Source organism: Girardinichthys multiradiatus, chromosome 22, assembly GCF_021462225.1.
Source record: "Girardinichthys multiradiatus isolate DD_20200921_A chromosome 22, DD_fGirMul_XY1, whole genome shotgun sequence".
Lineage (NCBI taxonomy): Eukaryota > Metazoa > Chordata > Actinopteri > Cyprinodontiformes > Goodeidae > Girardinichthys > Girardinichthys multiradiatus.
In genome coordinates, this window is record NC_061814.1 from 44,997,773 (window position 1) to 45,018,463 (window position 20,691).

General features: G+C 42.2%; 1 protein-coding gene across 3 annotated transcripts in view; it reads right to left on the reverse strand.

The window, feature by feature from the left end:
- entpd6 (ectonucleoside triphosphate diphosphohydrolase 6) overlaps nt 1–20,691 on the reverse strand; it is a 44,728-nt gene that overhangs the window by 20,095 nt on the left and 3,942 nt on the right. For all 3 annotated transcript variants that reach the window (XM_047352216.1, XM_047352215.1, XM_047352217.1), the window contains one exon: nt 12,292–12,367. In XM_047352216.1, the coding sequence (XP_047208172.1) occupies nt 12,292–12,367 (76 nt within the window). The remainder of the gene's footprint in view (nt 1–12,291; nt 12,368–20,691) is intronic.

Sequence of the window (20,691 nt, forward strand, 5' to 3'; positions counted from 1 at the left end):
CTACCTCAGAAATGATGGAAACAAACGACTTCAGAAAATGATGGAAACAAGCGACCTCAGAAAATGATGGAAACGACCTCAGAAAATGATGGAAACAACCTCAGAAAATGATGGAAACAAACGACTTCAGAAAATGATGGAAATAAACGACTTCAGAAAATGATGGAAACAAACGACCTCAGAAAATGATGGAAACAAACAACCTCAGAAAATGATGGAAACAAACGACCTCAGAAAATGATGGAAATAAACGACTTCAGAAAATGATGGAAACAAACAACCTCAGAAAATGATGGAAACAAACGACCTCAGAAACCGATGGAAACGACCTCAGAAAATGATGGAAACAAACGACCTCAGAAAATGATGGAAACAAACGACCTCAGAAAATGATGGAAACAAACGACCTCAGAAAATGATGGAAACAAACGACCTCAGAAAATGATGGAAACAAACGACCTCAGAAAATGATGGAAACAAACGACCTCAGAAAATGATGGAAACAAACAACCTCAGAAAATGATGGAAACAAACGACCTCAGAAAATGATGGAAACGACCTCAGAAACTGATGGAAACAACCTCAGAAAATGATGGAAACGACCTCAGAAAATGATGGAAACAAACGACTTCAGAAAATGATGGAAACAAACGACCTCAGAAAATGATAGAAACGACCTCAGAAAATGATGGAAACAAACGACTTCAGAAAATGATGGAAATAAACGACTTCAGAAAATGATGGAAACAAACGACCTCAGAAAATGATAGAAACGACCTCAGAAAATGATGGAAACAAACGACTTCAGAAAATGATGGAAACAAACGACCTCAGAAAATGATGGAAACAAACGACCTCAGAAAATGATAGAAACGACCTCAGAAAATGATGGAAACAAACGACTTCAGAAAATGATGGAAATAAACGACTTCAGAAAATGATGGAAACAAACAACCTCAAAAAATGATAGAAACGACCTCAGAAAATTATGGAAACAAACGACCTCAGAAAATGATGAAACGACCTCAGAAAATGATGGAAACAAACGACTTCAGAAAATGATGGAAACAAACGACCTCAGAAAATGATGGAAACAAACTACCTCAGAAAATGATGGAAACAAACGACTTCAGAAAATGATGGAAACAAGCGACCTCAGAAAATGATGGAAACGACCTCAGAAAATGATGGAAACAACCTCAGAAAATGATGGAAACAAACGACTTCAGAAAATGATGGAAATAACGACTTCAGAAAATGATGGAAACAAACGACCTCAGAAAATGATGGAAACAAACAACCTCAGAAAATGATGGAAACAAACGACCTCAGAAAATGATGGAAATAAACAACTTCAGAAAATGATGGAAACAAACAACCTCAGAAAATGATGGAAACAAACAACCTCAGAAAATGATGGAAACAAACGACCTCAGAAAATGATGGAAACAAACAACCTCAGAAAATAATGGAAACAAACGACTTCAGAAAATGATGGAAACAAACGACCTCAGAAAATGATGGAAACAAACGACTTCAGAAAATGATGGAAACAAACGACCTCAGAAAACGATGGAAACAAAATACCTCAGAAAATGATGGAAACAAACGACTTCAGAAAATGATGGAAACAAACAACTTCAGAAAATGATGGAAACAAACGACTTCAGAAAATGATGGAAACAACCTCAGAAAATGATGGAAACTACCTCAGAAAATGATGAAACAACCTCAGAAAATTATGGAAACAAACGACTTCAGAAAATGATGGAAACAAACGACTTCAGAAAATGATGGAAACAAACGACCTCAGAAAATGATGGAAACTACCTCAGAAAATGATGGAAACAAACGACCTCAGAAAATGATGGAAACAAACAACCTCAGAAAATGATGGAAATAAACGACCTCAGAAAATTATGGAAACAAACGACCTCAGAAAATGATGGAAACGACCTCAGAAAATGATGGAAACAACGTCAGAAAATGATGGAAACAACCTCAGAAAATGATGGAAACAAACGACTTCAGAAAATGATGGAAACAAACGACTTCAGAAAATGATGGAAACAAACGACCTCAGAAAATTATGGAAACAAACGACTTCAGAAAATGATGGAAACAAACGACCTCAGAAAATGATGGAAACAAACGACCTCAGAAAATGATGGAAACAAACGACTTCAGAAAATGATGGAAACAAACGACTTCAGAAAATGATGGAAACAACCTCAGAAAATGATGGAAACAACCTCAGAAAATGATGGAAACTACCTCAGAAAATGATGGAAACAAACGACCTCAGAAAATGATGGAAACAAACAACCTCAGAAAATGATGGAAACAAACGACCTCAGAAAATGATGGAAACAAACGACTTCAGAAAATGATGGAAACAAACAACCTCAGAAAATGATGGAAACAAACGACTTCAGAAAATGATGGAAACAACCTCAGAAAATGATGGAAACTACCTCAGAAAATGATGAAACGACCTCAGAAAATGATGGAAACAAACGACTTCAGAAAATGATGGAAACAAACGACTTCAGAAAATGATGGAAACAAACGACTTCAGAAAATGATGGAAACAAACAACTTCAGAAAATGATGGAAACAACCTCAGAAAATGATGGAAACAAACAACCTCAGAAAATGATGGAAACAAACGACCTCAGAAAATTATGGAAACAAACGACTTCAGAAAATGATGGAAATAAACAACCTCAGAAAATGATGGAAACAAACGACTTCAGAAAATGATGGAAATAAACGACTTCAGAAAACGATGGAAACGACCTCAGAAAATGATGGAAACAAACGACCTCAGAAACTGATGGAAACAACCTCAAAAAATGATGGAAACAAAATACCTCAGAAAATGATGGAAACAACCTCAGAAAATGATGGACACAAAAGACCTCAGAAAATGATGGAAACGACCTCAGAAAATGATGGAAACAACCTCAGAAAATGATGGAAACGACCTCAGAAAACGATAGAAACGACCTCAGAAAATGATGGAAACAAACGACCTCAGAAAATGATGGAAACAAACGACCTCAGACAATGATGGAAACAACCTCAGAAAATGATGGAAACAAACGACCTAAGACAACGATGGAAACGACCTCAGAAAATGATGGAAACAAACGACCTCAGAAAATGATGGAAACAAACGACCTCAGACAATGATGGAAACGACCTCAGAAAATGATGGAAACGACCTCAGAAAATGATGGAAACGACCTCAGAAAACGATAGAAACGACCTCAGAAAATGATGGACACAAAAGACCTCAGAAAATGATGGAAACGACCTCAGAAAATGATGGAAACAACCTCAGAAAATGATGGAAACGACCTCAGAAAACGATAGAAACGACCTCAGAAAATGATGGAAACAAGCGACCTCAGAAAATGATGGAAACAAGCGACCTCAGAAAATGATGGAAATAACCTCAAAAAATGATAGAAACGACCTCAGAAAATGATGGAAACAAACGACCTCAGAAAATGATGGAAACAAACGACCTCAGAAAATGATGGAAACAAACGACCTCAGAAAATTATGGAAACAAACGACCTCAGAAAATGATGGAAACAAACGACCTCAGAAAATGATGGAAACAAACGACCTCAGAAAATGATGGAAACGACCTCAGAAACTGATGGAAACAACCTCAGAAAACGATGGAAACGACCTCAGAAAATGATGGAAACAAACGACCTCAGAAAATGATGGAAACAACCTCAGAAAATGATGGAAACAAACGACCTCAGAAAATGATGGAAACGACCTCAGAAAATGATGGAAACAACCTCAGAAAATGATGGAAACGACCTCAGAAAATGATGGAAACGACCTCAGAAAATGATGGAAACAAGCGACCTCAGAAAATGATGGAAACAAGCGACCTCAGAAAATGATGGAAACAACCTCAAAAAATGATAGAAACGACCTCAGAAAATGATGGAAACAAACAACCTCAGAAAATGATGGAAACAAACGACCTCAGAAAATGATGGAAACAACCTCAGAAAATGATGGAAACAAACGACCTCAGAAAATGATGGAAACGACCTCAGAAAATGATGGAAACGACCTCAGAAACTGATGGAAACAACCTCAGAAAATGATGGAAACGACCTCAGAAAATGATGGAAACAAACGACTTCAGAAAATGATGGAAACAAACGACCTCAGAAAATGATAGAAACGACCTCAGAAAATGATGGAAACAAACGACTTCAGAAAATGATGGAAATAAACGACTTCAGAAAATGATGGAAACAAACGACCTCAGAAAATGATAGAAACGACCTCAGAAAATGATGGAAACAAACGACTTCAGAAAATGATGGAAACAAACGACCTCAGAAAATGATGGAAACAAACGACCTCAGAAAATGATGGAAACAAACGACTTCAGAAAATGATGGAAACAAACGACCTCAGAAAATGATGGAAACAAACGACCTCAGAAAATGATGGAAACAAACGACCTCAGAAAATGATGGAAACAAACGACCTCAGAAAATGATGGAAACAAACGACTTCAGAAAATGATTGAAATAAACGACTTCAGAAAATGATGGAAACAAACAACCTCAAAAAATGATAGAAACGACCTCAGAAAATTATGGAAACAAACGACCTCAGAAAATGATGAAACGACCTCAGAAAATGATGGAAACAAACGACTTCAGAAAATGATGGAAACAAACGACCTCAGAAAATGATGGAAACGACCTCAGAAAATGATGGAAACAACCTCAGAAAATGATGGAAACAAACAACCTCAGAAAATGATGGAAACAACCTCAGAAAATGATGGAAACAAACGACTTCAGAAAATGATGGAAACAACCTCAGAAAATGATGGAAACAAACTACCTCAGAAAATGATGGAAACAAACGACTTCAGAAAATGATGGAAACAAGCGACCTCAGAAAATGATGGAAACGACCTCAGAAAATGATGGAAACAACCTCAGAAAATGATGGAAACAAACGACTTCAGAAAATGATGGAAATAAACGACTTCAGAAAATGATGGAAACAAACGACCTCAGAAAATGATGGAAACAAACAACCTCAGAAAATGATGGAAACAAACGACCTCAGAAAATGATGGAAATAAACGACTTCAGAAAATGATGGAAACAAACAACCTCAGAAAATGATGGAAACAAACGACCTCAGAAACCGATGGAAACGACCTCAGAAAATGATGGAAACAAACGACCTCAGAAAATGATGGAAACAAACGACCTCAGAAAATGATGGAAACAAACGACTTCAGAAAATGATGGAAACAAACGACCTCAGAAAATGATGGAAACAAACGACTTCAGAAAATGATGGAAACAAACGACCTCAGAAAATGATGGAAACAAACAACCTCAGAAAATGATGGAAACAAACGACCTCAGAAAATGATGGAAACGACCTCAGAAACTGATGGAAACAACCTCAGAAAATGATGGAAACGACCTCAGAAAATGATGGAAACAAACGACTTCAGAAAATGATGGAAACAAACGACCTCAGAAAATGATAGAAACGACCTCAGAAAATGATGGAAACAAACGACTTCAGAAAATGATGGAAATAAACGACTTCAGAAAATGATGGAAACAAACGACCTCAGAAAATGATAGAAACGACCTCAGAAAATGATGGAAACAAACGACCTCAGAAAATGATGGAAACAAACGACCTCAGAAAATGATAGAAACGACCTCAGAAAATGATGGAAACAAACGACTTCAGAAAATGATGGAAATAAACGACTTCAGAAAATGATGGAAACAAACAACCTCAAAAAATGATAGAAACGACCTCAGAAAATTATGGAAACAAACGACCTCAGAAAATGATGAAACGACCTCAGAAAATGATGGAAACAAACGACTTCAGAAAATGATGGAAACAAACGACCTCAGAAAATGATGGAAACGACCTCAGAAAATGATGGAAACAACCTCAGAAAATGATGGAAACAAACAACCTCAGAAAATGATGGAAACAAACGACCTCAGAAAATGATGGAAACAAACGACTTCAGAAAATGATGGAAACAAACGACCTCAGAAAATGATGGAAACGACCTCAGAAAATGATGGAAACAACCTCAGAAAATGATGGAAACAAACGACTTCAGAAAATGATGGAAATAAACGACTTCAGAAAATGATGGAAACAAACGACCTCAGAAAATGATGGAAACAAACAACCTCAGAAAATGATGGAAACAAACGACCTCAGAAAATGATGGAAATAAACAACTTCAGAAAATGATGGAAACAAACAACCTCAGAAAATGATGGAAACAAACAACCTCAGAAAATGATGGAAACAAACGACCTCAGAAAATGATGGAAACAAACAACCTCAGAAAATAATGGAAACAAACGACTTCAGAAAATGATGGAAACAAACGACCTCAGAAAATGATGGAAACAAACGACTTCAGAAAATGATGGAAACAAACGACCTCAGAAAACGATGGAAACAAAATACCTCAGAAAATGATGGAAACAAACAACCTCAGAAAATGATGGAAACAAAATACCTCAGAAAATGATGGAAACAAACGACTTCAGAAAATGATGGAAACAAACAACCTCAGAAAATGATGGAAACAAAATACCTCAGAAAATGATGGAAACAAACAACCTCAGAAAATGATGGAAACAAACGACTTCAGAAAATGATGGAAACAAACGACTTCAGAAAATGATGGAAACAAACGACCTCAGAAAATGATGGAAACAAACAACCTCAGAAAATGATGGAAACAAACGACCTCAGAAAATGATGGAAACAAACAACCTCAGAAAATGATGGAAACAAACGACCTCAGAAAATTATGGAAACAAACGACTTCAGAAAATGATGGAAATAAACAACCTCAGAAAATGATGGAAACAAACGACCTCAGAAAATGATGGAAACAACCTCAGAAAATGATGGAAACAAACGACTTCAGAAAATGATGGAAACAAACGACTTCAGAAAATGATGGAAACAAACGACCTCAGAAAATAATGGAAACAAACGACTTCAGAAAATGATGGAAACAAACGACCTCAGAAAATGATGGAAACAAACGACCTCAGAAAATGATGGAAACAAACGACTTCAGAAAATGATGGAAACAAACGACTTCAGAAAATGATGGAAACAAACAACCTCAGAAAATGATGGAAACAAACAACCTCAGAAAATGATGGAAACAAACAACCTCAGAAAATGATGGAAACAAACAACCTCAGAAAATGATGGAAACAAACGACCTCAGAAAATGATGGAAACAAACGACTTCAGAAAATGATGGAAATAAACAACCTCAGAAAATGATGGAAACAAACGACTTCAGAAAATGATGGAAATAAACAACCTCAGAAAATGATGGAAACAAACAACCTCAGAAAATGATGAAACGACCTCAGAAAATGATGGAAACAAACGACTTCAGAAAATGATGGAAACAAACGACTTCAGAAAATGATGGAAACAAACGACTTCAGAAAATGATGGAAACAAACAACCTCAGAAAATGATGGAAACAAACAACCTCAGAAAATGATGGAAACAAACAACCTCAGAAAATGATGGAAACAAACGACCTCAGAAAATTATGGAAACAAACGACTTCAGAAAATGATGGAAATAAACAACCTCAGAAAATGATGGAAACAAACGACTTCAGAAAATGATGGAAATAAACGACTTCAGAAAATGATGGAAACAAACGACCTCAGAAAATGATGGAAACAAACAACCTCAGAAAATAATGGAAACAAACGACTTCAGAAAATGATGGAAACAAACGACCTCAGAAAATGATGGAAACAAACGACCTCAGAAAATTATGGAAACAAACGACCTCAGAAAATGATGGAAACAAACGACCTCAGAAAATGATGGAAACAAACGACCTCAGAAAATGATGGAATCAAACGACCTCAGAAAATGATGGAAACAAACGACTTCAGAAAATGATGGAAACAAACGACTTCAGAAAATGATGGAAACAAACAACCTCAGAAAATGATGGAAACAAACGACTTCAGAAAATGATGGAAACAAACGACTTCAGAAAATGATGGAAACAAACGACCTCAGAAAATGATGGAAACAAACAACCTCAGAAAATGATGGAAACAAACGACCTCAGAAAATGATGGAAACAAACAACCTCAGAAAATGATGGAAACTGTGAAACTTCCTCTTTCTGTCTCCTGTAGAAGGAAATGCTCCTCAGTCTGAGCGCTGAGGAGCAGAAAATGCATGAGAATCATCTGAGGGACACTTTCATTCTCACTGAGAAGAAAACTGTGTCAGATCAGCAGATTAACTCCTAACAAGTCAGGTTTGATGGTTCCTAAGGTGGACCAGCTGGGGACAATCACACATGTCCATAAATAGCTGCTAAAGTTGCTCCTAGTTGTGGAACGATGGCAGCTTTGGTTCAGCTGGAGGACATCACCAATGGAAGAAGTCCTCCTGACCTGCTGGTACATGATGATGCATTGCTCATCAGCTGGTTCAGATTGTCCAGGACAATCATCTTGGAGCTCTGCATGGAGTTGGCCTCAGTGGTCCAGAGGGAAACCATCGTTGCATGTCTCACTAATGCAACGATGGCCTCCTCAGCTCATGGACCCAGCTCATGGCCCTGGACCCATACTGCCATTAGGGCCCCATCTGGAGGTCAATATGCTTTAGTGAATAGAAAACATCTTATATATAATATAATATATGTTCAACCTATTAGTGATGCGCAGATGTGTCTCACTAATGCAACGATGGTTTCCCCAGCTCATGATTCCTTTATACAATAATAATAATTATAATAACTCTTCTAACTCTAATAGTTGTGTTGGGGCCAAACCTCCATCAGGCTCCTGAGTGATGGAGGCTTCTAGGTCATTATTGACGTGACGTCTTAAATGGTTTTAATGGTTTAAGTTCTTCTCATAGTGTGTTTTCTTCTTCATGGAAATATAGGAGACATGTTCACCTCATTATAATAATCATCATTGAGCTATGATTGAGCTCGGTGCAGCAGCTAGATGGCGCTGTTTGGATCTAATGCAAAGATTGTAGAACTAAACGGGTTCGGCCCGACAAACGTTTTATTTTTGGTCAGGTTTGAGTCATTCAAGACGTTGCTGGTTTGCTGTAACTGACTACAATCTCACAGTTTAGTCAACGTCTCTCTTAGTGTTTTTCCGCCAAAAGGTACTGGTTCTTTGACTGACAGCGCCGTTGGTTATATGGTGCCTTCCAGTTTTTTATGCTACTTTGCATATGAATTTATGGGGGCTGGGACTGGGTGGTCCAAGCACAGATTTCACCATAGAGTGGAATGTATGAAGGCTACGTGTGCGGTGACAGGTCTACGCACGGTTTCTACATCTCAATATTTTCGTGAGCCGCTTGTTTCAGAATTTCTCCCTACCGCAAACGTTTAGTATGAAAACTGCAAACTCTTCAGGACATGAGGCCCCTGGACAGCTGGTGAAAATACCATCTGCTGAAAGCTTGGGGTTATTTTGGCACAGGAGAGAAATACTACCTACTGTACACCTGGATTTACGAGAGCAGGTCCTGGTTGTTACGGAACCTGGACCTGAACCTCTCTTCCAGTGAGGAGACATTCCTCAGTTCAGAGGTTCTTAGGGTTTCAGGAGATCTTTATCAGGTCAAGATCTGGAGTTCTTCGTTAACATTTTGACCACCTGCTGCGTTTGTAAATGAAGAGAGGAACACTGCTGGAAGCTAGGTGCAGTCTGCTCCCTGCTGGCGGACCGGATAGGTGTCCTTGCTCCGACAAGCATTTGGAGCAATCTGCTTTGTGAATCCAGTGCAAACAGCTGAAGCATCAGACAGAAGAGGTGAAAAAAGCTGAATATTAATACCAACAGAACTATCCTGCTTGCTAAGGTCTCCTTCAGGTTCTCCTGACGGTTCCTCCCTTCAGGGTAAATAATCTCCCAGATTTCTCGTCTGTGGAGAAGTTCCCGGGATCTTACAACAGCCATCAGAGTCCAAGCGTGAACACCTGATGCTGTACTTTGTGAATGTGCTCTGGAATCTGGTTGGTTCTCCTGAATATAATCCAATCCTTTTTAAGTAGTTCATACAAGCAATTATGTCCATGTAGGATAATGTCCCACTTAATCTTGAAGGGGGGAGGGATTATCCATCCCGTTTATTCCTGAGGCTGAAATCATTTCTCCTTCTGCGGCGGCAGGATCAGCTCGTTAGGCCCATAAATGCCCTGTAATGATTACTGAATTATCTCTTTAGGCCAGTCCACTTCTCTTCCTTCTGTCGGCGGCATTAATGGACTCATTCCTCATGCCTCCAGCAGACGTTAAACCTTCCTCTCAGAGTCTAACCGGATTCAACCGGCCTCGTTATCTCCCAGATATTTGGCCGTTCTTGCAGGAATGCTTAACTCGACTCAGATTACCCGGCCCGGCCCAAATGGAAGCGACTTATTGTTAATGGAGATGTGAGTGGTTCCTGGCTGGGTGCTAAGTGCCGGTGTTTACCTCCCTGCTCTCTCTGTATTTAGATGTTTTGTTTGGAAATTGCTTCTTAGCATCTCTGCTAAGAGTTTTATGGTAAAGCTCCTATGATACGGTTTCTATCAAGCTCTTAATCATCCTCTTCTGCATGTATGCAGGGTCAAAGGTCACTGCTAAAAGGCTCTAATGGAAGAGCTGAAAGCAAATATTCTGCAACAGACTCTAATGTCGTCTTTGAGATGACCTGAATAAGGAAATCCACCGTTCCTCTCCACATGTTGCTCTTAACACCTTTAGTTGTTCCAGCTTTATGTTCTGCTTCTTCGTCTCTCCTCTCTGCAGCTTAAGAACATCTGATGAACATCAGACACCTTCTGCTCCTGATGAACATCAGACACCTTCTGCTCTTTCACACCAACATACAGATATTATTCATCTTTAGCTCCTTGGTTGATTATTTGAGTCTTTTTACACTTTATTAAATATTTAGACAATTTGTTTCTTCCTGTTCACAAAGTCTGTTTTATTGTAACTTCAAACATATTTAAATATATTTTAATCAATTTAAAATCTTTTCTGACGATACAGAAATGTTTTTATTTCCTGTCTCATGTTTGATTTTTTATCCAGCAGCGACGGATTCATGAGATTCATTAGAAAACAGCTGAACTTTCATCTGTCACCTGTTGGTGTCGCTCAGCAGAAATCAGTTGTGCTGCAACATCTCCCATCACGCTTTGCTTCATAATCAGACGGGCATAAAACGTTCTTTAGTGATGACCCGTTTGGTGATGACCCATTTGATTCCCTTACAGTGAATTGTATTAATCTCTGAGTTTCGGACAGGAAGCCGGACTATGTGCAGCAAAGGTCATGGGGTCGGGAATCGAACCTTCGACGGCTGCATTGAGGACAAACAGGATATGCATATGGAGCAGCCCCCTACTGAAGAATCTGACACCACAGCCCTGCAGAGGAGAACTGTAGAACTGGACTCAGTGCTTGTTCTGGGCTGATTTTCATAAACCCGTTTGCTGCTCTCTGGAGGACAGTTAGGGTCACTGCTGTTTCAGAAACTTATTACAAGATGTAGGAACACAGAAGATGTTCTCCAAAACCCAAACCCAGCAGCAAAGAACAGCATCCAGGAGACCTGAGGGTCAATGAAGGTCTGGTCTGATGGCGAACAAGATGATTTCTCCGTGTAGACCACCAGATGGCAGTAACAGGCACAAACAGACGCTTAAACAGCTCTGCGATTACATCTGAACATGATCTTCACACCGGAACTCAGGTCCGGTTTAACTCAGAACTTCCAGTTTATCCAAAAACATGTGAACCATTCAGCCTGTGGTGGTTCTGTCCAAACAAAGACATGGTACCACCGGGTTTTTGTTCTTCATCTGGTCAGGTTGACTAAAACCTGTGGAGCAGCAGCTTTCAATCTGAATGCAGAAGATCACCAGCCAACCTGGACCAGAACCAGCTTCTGACCTGAAGCGGAACAGAACCATTGAGTTGGACCAAAAGAAATCATTGGACCCATACCAGAACAGACAGACTGACCCTGACCAGAATAGACCTGCTACTGTGGAGCACAACAGATCCACTGACTTAGATCAAAACAGCTCCGGTCCAAACCTGAACAGAGCCGCTGACCCTAAATTAAATGGCTCCGGTACAACAGAGAAGGAATAAGTCAGGTGAGATCAGGTTGGTCTCATGTGGACCCAAGACTTCTTACCTTCATCGGTTCCGTCCATGATGGACACGCTGTCCTCTCTGGACAGGAAGGGAGACTCATGGAACAGCGCCCTCACCTGGTAAATAAAACAACAGCAGCAGGTTAAAGTTCAGGATCTTTAAGCTTCAGAATCAGAACCTGCAGGGAAGGAAAGTCAGAATGTGTCACAGCTGATGAGTCTTACAATTAGAACCAAAGCTGAAGATTAGTTCCGATTCTCTTGGCTGTTCAGTTTTCTAAGCAGAAACCAACAGAACCATCTGATGTGGTCCATGTCAGATCAGACAGTTGTACTGATGGAGCTACAGAGCGGTGCTGGGGTCAGAATGTTTGGGTTTAAATCAATGATGAGTTGGCTCCAGAGAAAACAGGTCCGTCTTTCTTGTTAGACCATTAGATAAAGGTTTTAGGGTTGGGAGTTCTGGTTCTGATGTCTGAAATGAACTGGGTTGGGTTTTTGTGTTCAACCAACTGAGATGAGCTTTGGATCCTACCTAGATGTCTTCAGATGATCACCAAACCAAACCTGAAGGACCCAAAGACGTTCCAGATTAATTCCCAACAGCTCCTGTTCATCAGAGTAAACCCAGCCTCACCGGACCTCCGTCCATCAGAGCATCATCACCTGGAAACTTGAAGTGAACAGTCAGCAGCCACTTTATTAGGTACACTGAGATGGACTCTATTTTACCTTCAAGATAGAACTCTGGAAGAAGATCTGCCTTCTGGCCTTAATTCTTTAACAAGAGTCCAGAACCACTCCTCAGAGGCTTTGGTCCATATTAACATGTTAGCATCAAAGAGCTAAACCTCCTGTTCCACCACATCCTACAGATGTTCTGTTGGATTGAGATCTGGTGACTGTGGAGACCATTAGAGTCCAGTGAACTCCCTGCCAGGTTCTAGAAACCAATTTTAGACGATCTGAGCTTTGTCACAAGAAGCATTATCATACTGGACCGAATCATCAAAACATGGGTCCACTGTGGTCATGAACGGATGGGCCCGGTCAGCATCAATACTCAGGGAGGCTGTTGGGTTTAAATGATGCTCAGGTGGTACTGATCGGTCCAAAGTAGGCCAAAAAAAGTATCCTCCACACCATGACACCACCCTGAACCAGGATGGATCTGTGGTCCCATGTTCGCTGTTCTTAGCTGACTGGAGTGGAACCAGGTGTGGTCTTCTGCTGCTGTAGAACATCTGCTTCAAGGTTCCTCATATTGTACGTTTAGAGATGGTGTTCTGCAGACCTTGAGACCTTGGTATCTCTCTTCTCTTCTTCAGACCTTTCTCTGTAAACCTGAGAGATGGTTGCGGGTTAAAAGCCCAGAAGATCAGCAGGTTCTGACATACTCAGATCAGCCTGTCTGGTATCTACATTCAAAGTCACTTAAATCCTTTGTTCCTCATTCAGATCCTCAGTTTGAACTTTAGCACTGTGTCTTCACATCTAGACGCTGCCCTCTGATTGGCTGAAGAGCCAGTGAAGAGTTGTACCTAACAAAGTGGCCGGTCAGTGTATAGTCCCCCCCCCAGTGTGTATAATCTGCTGAATCAGGTCCAGTTTGATAATAAGAGCAAAGCTGCAGATTAAATCACGTTTCTGCTCTCTGCTGATGGCCCGTTGGCACGTTAGCATGATTACACATTTAAGAGACCATTAGGTTCTGGTTCTGATCACATGGTTTGATACTAAAGAAAATCTGGCTGTGAGAATCAGGGCTGATATTAAAACTACTGGTGGTTGTTGAGGTTCGACTGAAAATTTGATTAAAAAATGGGGTATGCTCCTCTGATCCTGGAATTAAAACATAATTAAAACAGATCATCTTCATATAAACAAATGGTAAATGGCCTGACCTTGTATAGCTCTTTATTAAGTCCTCAGAGACGCCAAACGTCCTGACACTGCATTCAGTTATCCACCTATTCACACATCAACAGTGGTGAACTACATTATAACCAGAGCTGCCCTGGGCCAGACTGACAGTAGTGAGGCTGCCATACAATCCACACCACCGGACCCTCTGACCACTATCAGCAGGCAAAGAGGATGAAGTGTGACTGACACGGATGGAACGGGGGTTTGAACCGGCAACCCACCGGTTACAGGACTGGTTACTGAAAGGAACCATGCATTTTCTTTCTAGAACAATTATTGTTAAAAAACAGCAAAACAGAAATAAATGTGAAGATATAAAAAAACAAACATTGTTTCAGTTTTTTGTGATATAAACTTGAAGACAGCATTTAACCTTTGACCTTCAGATGTCACAAAGGTTTTTCACACTCAAAAACTGAACAGCAGCTGGTTCAGAGAATGCATGTTGGACGTTCAATGAAACCTTCACTGCAGATGAGCTGAAACAGGTTTCTAGGATTTCCTTATTTTACCTCCAGAACATTGCCAAAATTAGAAATATCCTGTCCAGGAGTGACGCTGAAAAACTAGTCCATGCATTTGTTACTTCAAGGCTGGACTATTGTAATTCTTTACTATCAGGATGTCCACAAAATGCAGTTAAAAACCTTCAGCTGATTCAAAATGCTGCAGCAAGAGTTCTGATGAAAATTAAAAAGAGAGATCATATTTCTCCTATTTTAGCTTCCCTTCATTGGCTCCCTGTTAAATCCAGAATATAATTTAAAGTTCTCCTCCTCACATATAAAGCCCTTAATGATCTAGCTCCATCATACATCAGAGATCTGATTGGTCCATATGTTCCTAACAGAGCACTTTGTTCTCAGACTGCAGGTTTACTGGTGGTTAGGAGTTACATCCATTAACATTTACTTTTCCTTCCCATAGAAAGTACTCCTGGATCAGTGCTTCTTTGTTCTCTTTGTGTCTCTGCTCTGTTCTCTCTAACCTCCAGTCGGTCGTGACAGATGGCCGCTCACACTGAGCCTGGTTCTGGTTCTGCTGGAGGTTTCTTCCTGATAAAAGGGAGTTTTTCCTCTCCACTGTCGCTACATGCATGCTCAGTATGAGGGATTGCTGCAAAGTCAACACCAGTGACTGTCCACTGTCTCTACATGCTCATCCAGGAGGAGTGAATGCTGCAAGTCACTGACTGGATGCAATCTGCTGGGTTTCCTTAGATAGAAAAACTTTTTATCCAATTTGAATAAATAACTGAATCTGACTGAACTGTTCAATGGTTACAATTAATTGGAATGTATGAACCTGACTTTGTGAAGAACCTTGAGACGACATGTTGTGAATTGACGATATAGAAATAAGTTGAAGTGAGACTGAGAATAAGTCGCTAGAACCACAAAATGTTCCTGCAATTTGGAAAGATGCCGTTATTGTTCCTGCCCCTAAATCCTAAAACTGTGTTAAACCAATAGCTCTGACTTCAGGTTAATGAAAATCCTTAAAGGTTTAATTATAGGTGAGATTTTAAAGCAGACTGAGCATCTTTTAGACCCCATGCAGTCTGCATCCACGCTTTATTGAAGAATGGAGGATGCAACCCTCACTCTGCTAGACCTGCTTTTTATACATCAGGACCCATATTCCCAAAGATCCTCAGAGTCTCCCAGAGCTCCCATCTTGTCCTAAACATTCCTGCCAAGAAGTCTCAGCTTCAGTGATTCAGTTCTCTGCTGAGACTCTGAGGAGACGACAGAGATTCCTCTTAGTGAGGAGGTGTGGTCGACCCCGTCGCTAGGTGTGGTCGACCCCGTCGCTAGGTGGTGTGGTCGACCCCGTCGCTAGGTGTTGTGGTCGACCCCGTCGCTAGGTGTGGTCGACCCCGTCGCTAGGTGGTGTGGTCGACCCCGTCGCTAGGTGGTGTGGTCGACCCCGTCGCTAGGTGTGGTCGACCCCGTCGCTAGGTGTGGTCGACCCCGTCGCTAGGTGGTGTGGTCGACCCCGTCGCTAGGTGGTGTGGTCGACCCCGTCGCTAGGTGGTGTGGTCGACCCCGTCGCTAGGTGTTGTGGTCGACCCCGTCGCTAGGTGGTGTGGTCGACCCCGTCGCTAGGTGTTGTGGTCGACCCCGTCGCTAGGTGTTGTGGTCGACCCCGTCGCTAGGTGTGGTCGACCCCGTCGCTAGGTGGTGTGGTCGACCCCGTCGCTAGGTGGTGTGGTCGACCCCGTCGCTAGGTGTGGTCGACCCCGTCGCTAGGTGTGGTCGACCCCGTCGCTAGGTGGTGTGGTCGACCCCGTCGCTAGGTGTGGTCGACCCCGTCGCTAGGTGGTGTGGTAGACCCCGTCGCTAGGTGGTGTGGTCGACCCCGTCGCTAGGTGTGACGCTGTGATTGGTTGTTACAATAAAACAAATGTGCTCCCAGTAATCAGTGGAGAGAAATGAACTGATATTAGTGTTTAGACTGGATTCAGAAATGTTTCAATCATGATGATAAAACTTAGTAAAATTAAATGAATTGTTCCACAGCATCAACATGTTTGAACTCAGCTTATTTACATCCTCGTCATTATTCTGAATTGATTATTATTATGTTTACTCTCCATGCTGGTCGTTTTTCATACAGCATCTATTTTATATTAATTCATTTCATATTAATATTAAATTCAGCGTTTTACTTTGATCTCCTTGTTTAATGAGGTTTAGTTTGGTAAAATGATAGTTTGGAGAAAAGCGAAGTGAACAGAGGAGCAGAGCCTGCTGGTGGAGGAGAAGAGAGGAGTATTAAAGGTAGATTTGGTCCTGGGATCATGGTGGGAACCAACAGACATTCCCAGTAGATCAATGCGTCGTTCCCTAAATAATTCACTGTTGTTCATTGGAGGAGATCTCTCCTTTCTCTCTGTCTTTCCTCCATCTTCTCTGCTTCAGACACTCTTAGGTTCACTAAAGGTCCTCCTCACTGCTCTGAACATCTCCTCACGTTAGGAGCTCTCTGGAGGCCTCAGATGATTCATGAATAACTTTTATCTGACCGAGGGAAAAATCTAAGAAAACTCTTACGATTCGAGAAATTCTCAGATTTATCTTGAATGGTGTCACTAGGAGCTACTTTTAGTCTAAGGATTCTTTGGGAATACGGGACCTGGATCTAAATGGGAGATGCGCCTGGCTTTTATCTGGGGAATTTTACTCTGCTTTTAATATAATTCAATCGTATAATTTAATTTAAGGCTCCTTGATCAGTTTGATTTCAGTAACAATCTGGATCACACTCCTCAGCCTCCCTGGTAAGGCCTATACCAGGGTATTGGAGAGGAGACTCCGACCGATAGTCGAACCTCGGCTTCAGGAGGAGCAGTGTGGTTTTCATCCCGGCCGTGGAACACTGGACCAGCTCTATACCCTCTACATGGTACTTGAGGGTTCATGGGAGTTTGCCCAACCGGTCCACATGTGTTTTGTGGACCTGGAGAAGGCATTCGACTGTGTCCCTCGTGATGCCCTGTGGGGGGTGCTCCAGGAGTATGGAATCGGGGGCCCTTTATTAGGGGCCATCCGGTCCCTGTACGAGCGGAGCAGGAATTTGGTCCGCATTGCCGGCACTAAATCGGACCTGTTCCCAGTGCATGTTGGACTCCGGCAGGGCTGCCCTTTGTCACCGGTCCTGTTCATAACTTTTATGGACAGGATTTCTAGACGCAGCCAAGGGCCGGAGGGGGTCTGGTTTGGGGACCAGAGGATTTCATCTCTTCTTTTTGAGGATGACGTGGTCCTGCTGGCCCCCTCTAGCCAAGACCTACAGCATGCGCTGTGGCGGTTCGCAGCCGAGTGTGAAGCGGCTGGGATGAAGATCAGATCCTCCAAGTCCGAGGCCATGGTACTCGACCGGAAAAGGGTGGCTTGTCCTCTTCAGGTTGGAGGGGAGTTCCTGCCTCAAGTGGAGGAGTTTAAGTATCTCGGGTTCTTGATCACGAGTGAGGGAAGAATGGAGCGGGAGATCGACAGACGGATCGGTGCAGCTGCCACAGTAATGGGGGCGCTGTGCCGGTCCGTTGTGGTGAAGAGAGAGCTGAGCCGAAAAGCGAAGTTCTCGATTTACCGGTCGGTCTACGTTCCTACCCTCACCTATGGCCATGAACTTTGGGTCATGACCGAAAGAACGAGATCCCGGATACAAGCGGCTGAAATGAGCTTCCTCCGTAGGGTGGCCGGGAACTCCCTTAGAGATAGGGTGAGGAGGTCGGAGTAGAGCCGCTGCTCCTCCACATCGAGAGGAGCCAGTTGAGGTGGAGGAGGTGTCTGGGGAGAGGGACGTCTGGGCGTCTCTGCTGAGTCTGCTGCCCCCGCGACCCGGTCCCGGATAAAGCGGAAGACGACAAATACGGGTGGGCTGGATCCTGCATGTTTTAATTAACAGCACACAGAGAGGGAGTGTTAACAGTTGTCTGTATGATTTGAAATATACATCCACTGGGTCACCTCAAGGGCGTGTGCCATCACCTCTACTTATTCTGTACTTCAGAGTTCTTCAACATTTTCCAGTCTGGGACCCCCAAACTGATGGAGCAAGGACCCTCTAGTATGTATCTGTCCAGGGACACTGAACCTGGCCACACACACACACACACATATACACTCCCCTGCCACTTTATTAGGTCCACCTGTCCAACTGCTCGTTAACACAACTTTCTAATCAGCCAATCACATGGCAGCAACTCAATGCATTTAGGCATGTAGACATGGTCAAGATGATCTGCTGCAGTTCAAACCGAGCATCAGAACGGGGAAGAAAGGTGATTTAAGTGACTTTGAACGTAGCATGGTTGTTGGTGCCAGACGGGCTGGTCTGAGTATTTCAGAAACTGATGATCTACTGGGATTTTCACACACAAACATCTCTAGGGTTTACAGAGAAAGGTCTGAAAAAGAGAAAATATCCAGTGAGCGGCAGTTCTGTGGGCACAAATGCCTTGTTGATGCCAGAGGTCAGAGGAGAATAGCCAGACTGGTTCCAGCTGATAGAAAGGCAACAGTAACTCAAATAACCACTCGTTACAACCAAGGCATGCAGAAGAGCATCTCTGAACACACAACACGTTGAACCTTGAGGCGGATGGGCTACAGCAGCAGATGACCACACCAGGTGCCACTCCTGTCAGCTAAGAACAGGAAACTGAGGCCTACCACAGCCTACCTGAGTATTGTTGCTGACCATGTCCATCCCTTTATGACCACAGTGGACCCATCTTCCGATGGTTGCTTCCAGCAGGATAACCCACCATGTCATAAAGCACGAATCTCAGACTGGTTTCTTGAACATGACAATGAGTTCACTGGACTCAAATGACCTCCACAGTCACCAGATCTCAGACCAGTAGAGCACCTTTGGGATGTGGTGGAACAGGAGATTCACATCATGGATGCAGTCGACAAATCTGCAGCATCTGTGTGATGCTATCATGTCAATATGGACCAAACTCTCTGAGGAATGTTTCCAGTACCTTGTTGAATCTATGCCACCAAGGATTACGGCAGTTCTGAAGCCAAAAGGGGGTCCAACCCGGTACTAGCAAGGTGTACCTAATAAAGTGGCTGGTGAGTGTATATACACAAAACCAGGACTTGGTGACCTGCCCAGTATGGATGGGGTCCTCTTTGTGTGCAGAATACATTGAGGGTCAGGCTGTGACTCAGCCTTTTTAGTATGGACCGAACCATAATGACCCGGTTTTATCCTTTTCCTTATTGTCATGGTTCGGTCATCTAACTCTGAAGGAGATAACTTCCCCCCAGCAGACAGTTAAAGTGGCGTCCGGGGCGTGGCGCTGGCGGTGTAGGAGTTAATCACGACTATAGAGGCTATAGTCCTCGATGTGGCGGTCCCGGTTCGAGTCCCGGACCTGGTGTCCTTTGACGAATGTTTCCCCCCTCTTCTGCCTCTCTTTCTAAAATGAAAATGAAAAATAAAGGCCTCTAGTGCCAAACAATATCTCTAAAGTGTCGTCCAGACTGACTGGAGAGTCTCATCCCTGTACAGCAGACAGCCTCTTCTGCTTTGAACTACAACTCCCATCCCCAACACATTAAAACTACAACTCCCATGCCCCTCACAGAGAGTTGCTGGTGCTGGCCTCTGAACGGAGGTTCTTGGTCCATAAATGTAGGAGCAGCTTTGTTCCTGCTGCTGGTGATTAAATCATATAAAATGGATTTTTTATTTCATTTAACTTCAGTATTTATTGACAGCAGTTTTTTAGTCATGTTTTATTTATTTGTTCCTTTACTTATTTTTAGCAGAGTCTGGTTTTATTTCCTGTCAGGAGGTCATCGGGTCACACAGTAAACAGACAGAATACCTGTTCAGTCAACGCTCTGCTGGATCAGCCACTATGAACACATTCTGAGCCGGATTTTGAAGCACTTTAATTCGGATCACCTGATCTAACAGACAGAGTGGTCCAGCTCTGACTGGGATCAGAACTGAAACCTTCTTGGTTCTGTTGACATTCCTGGTTTCCT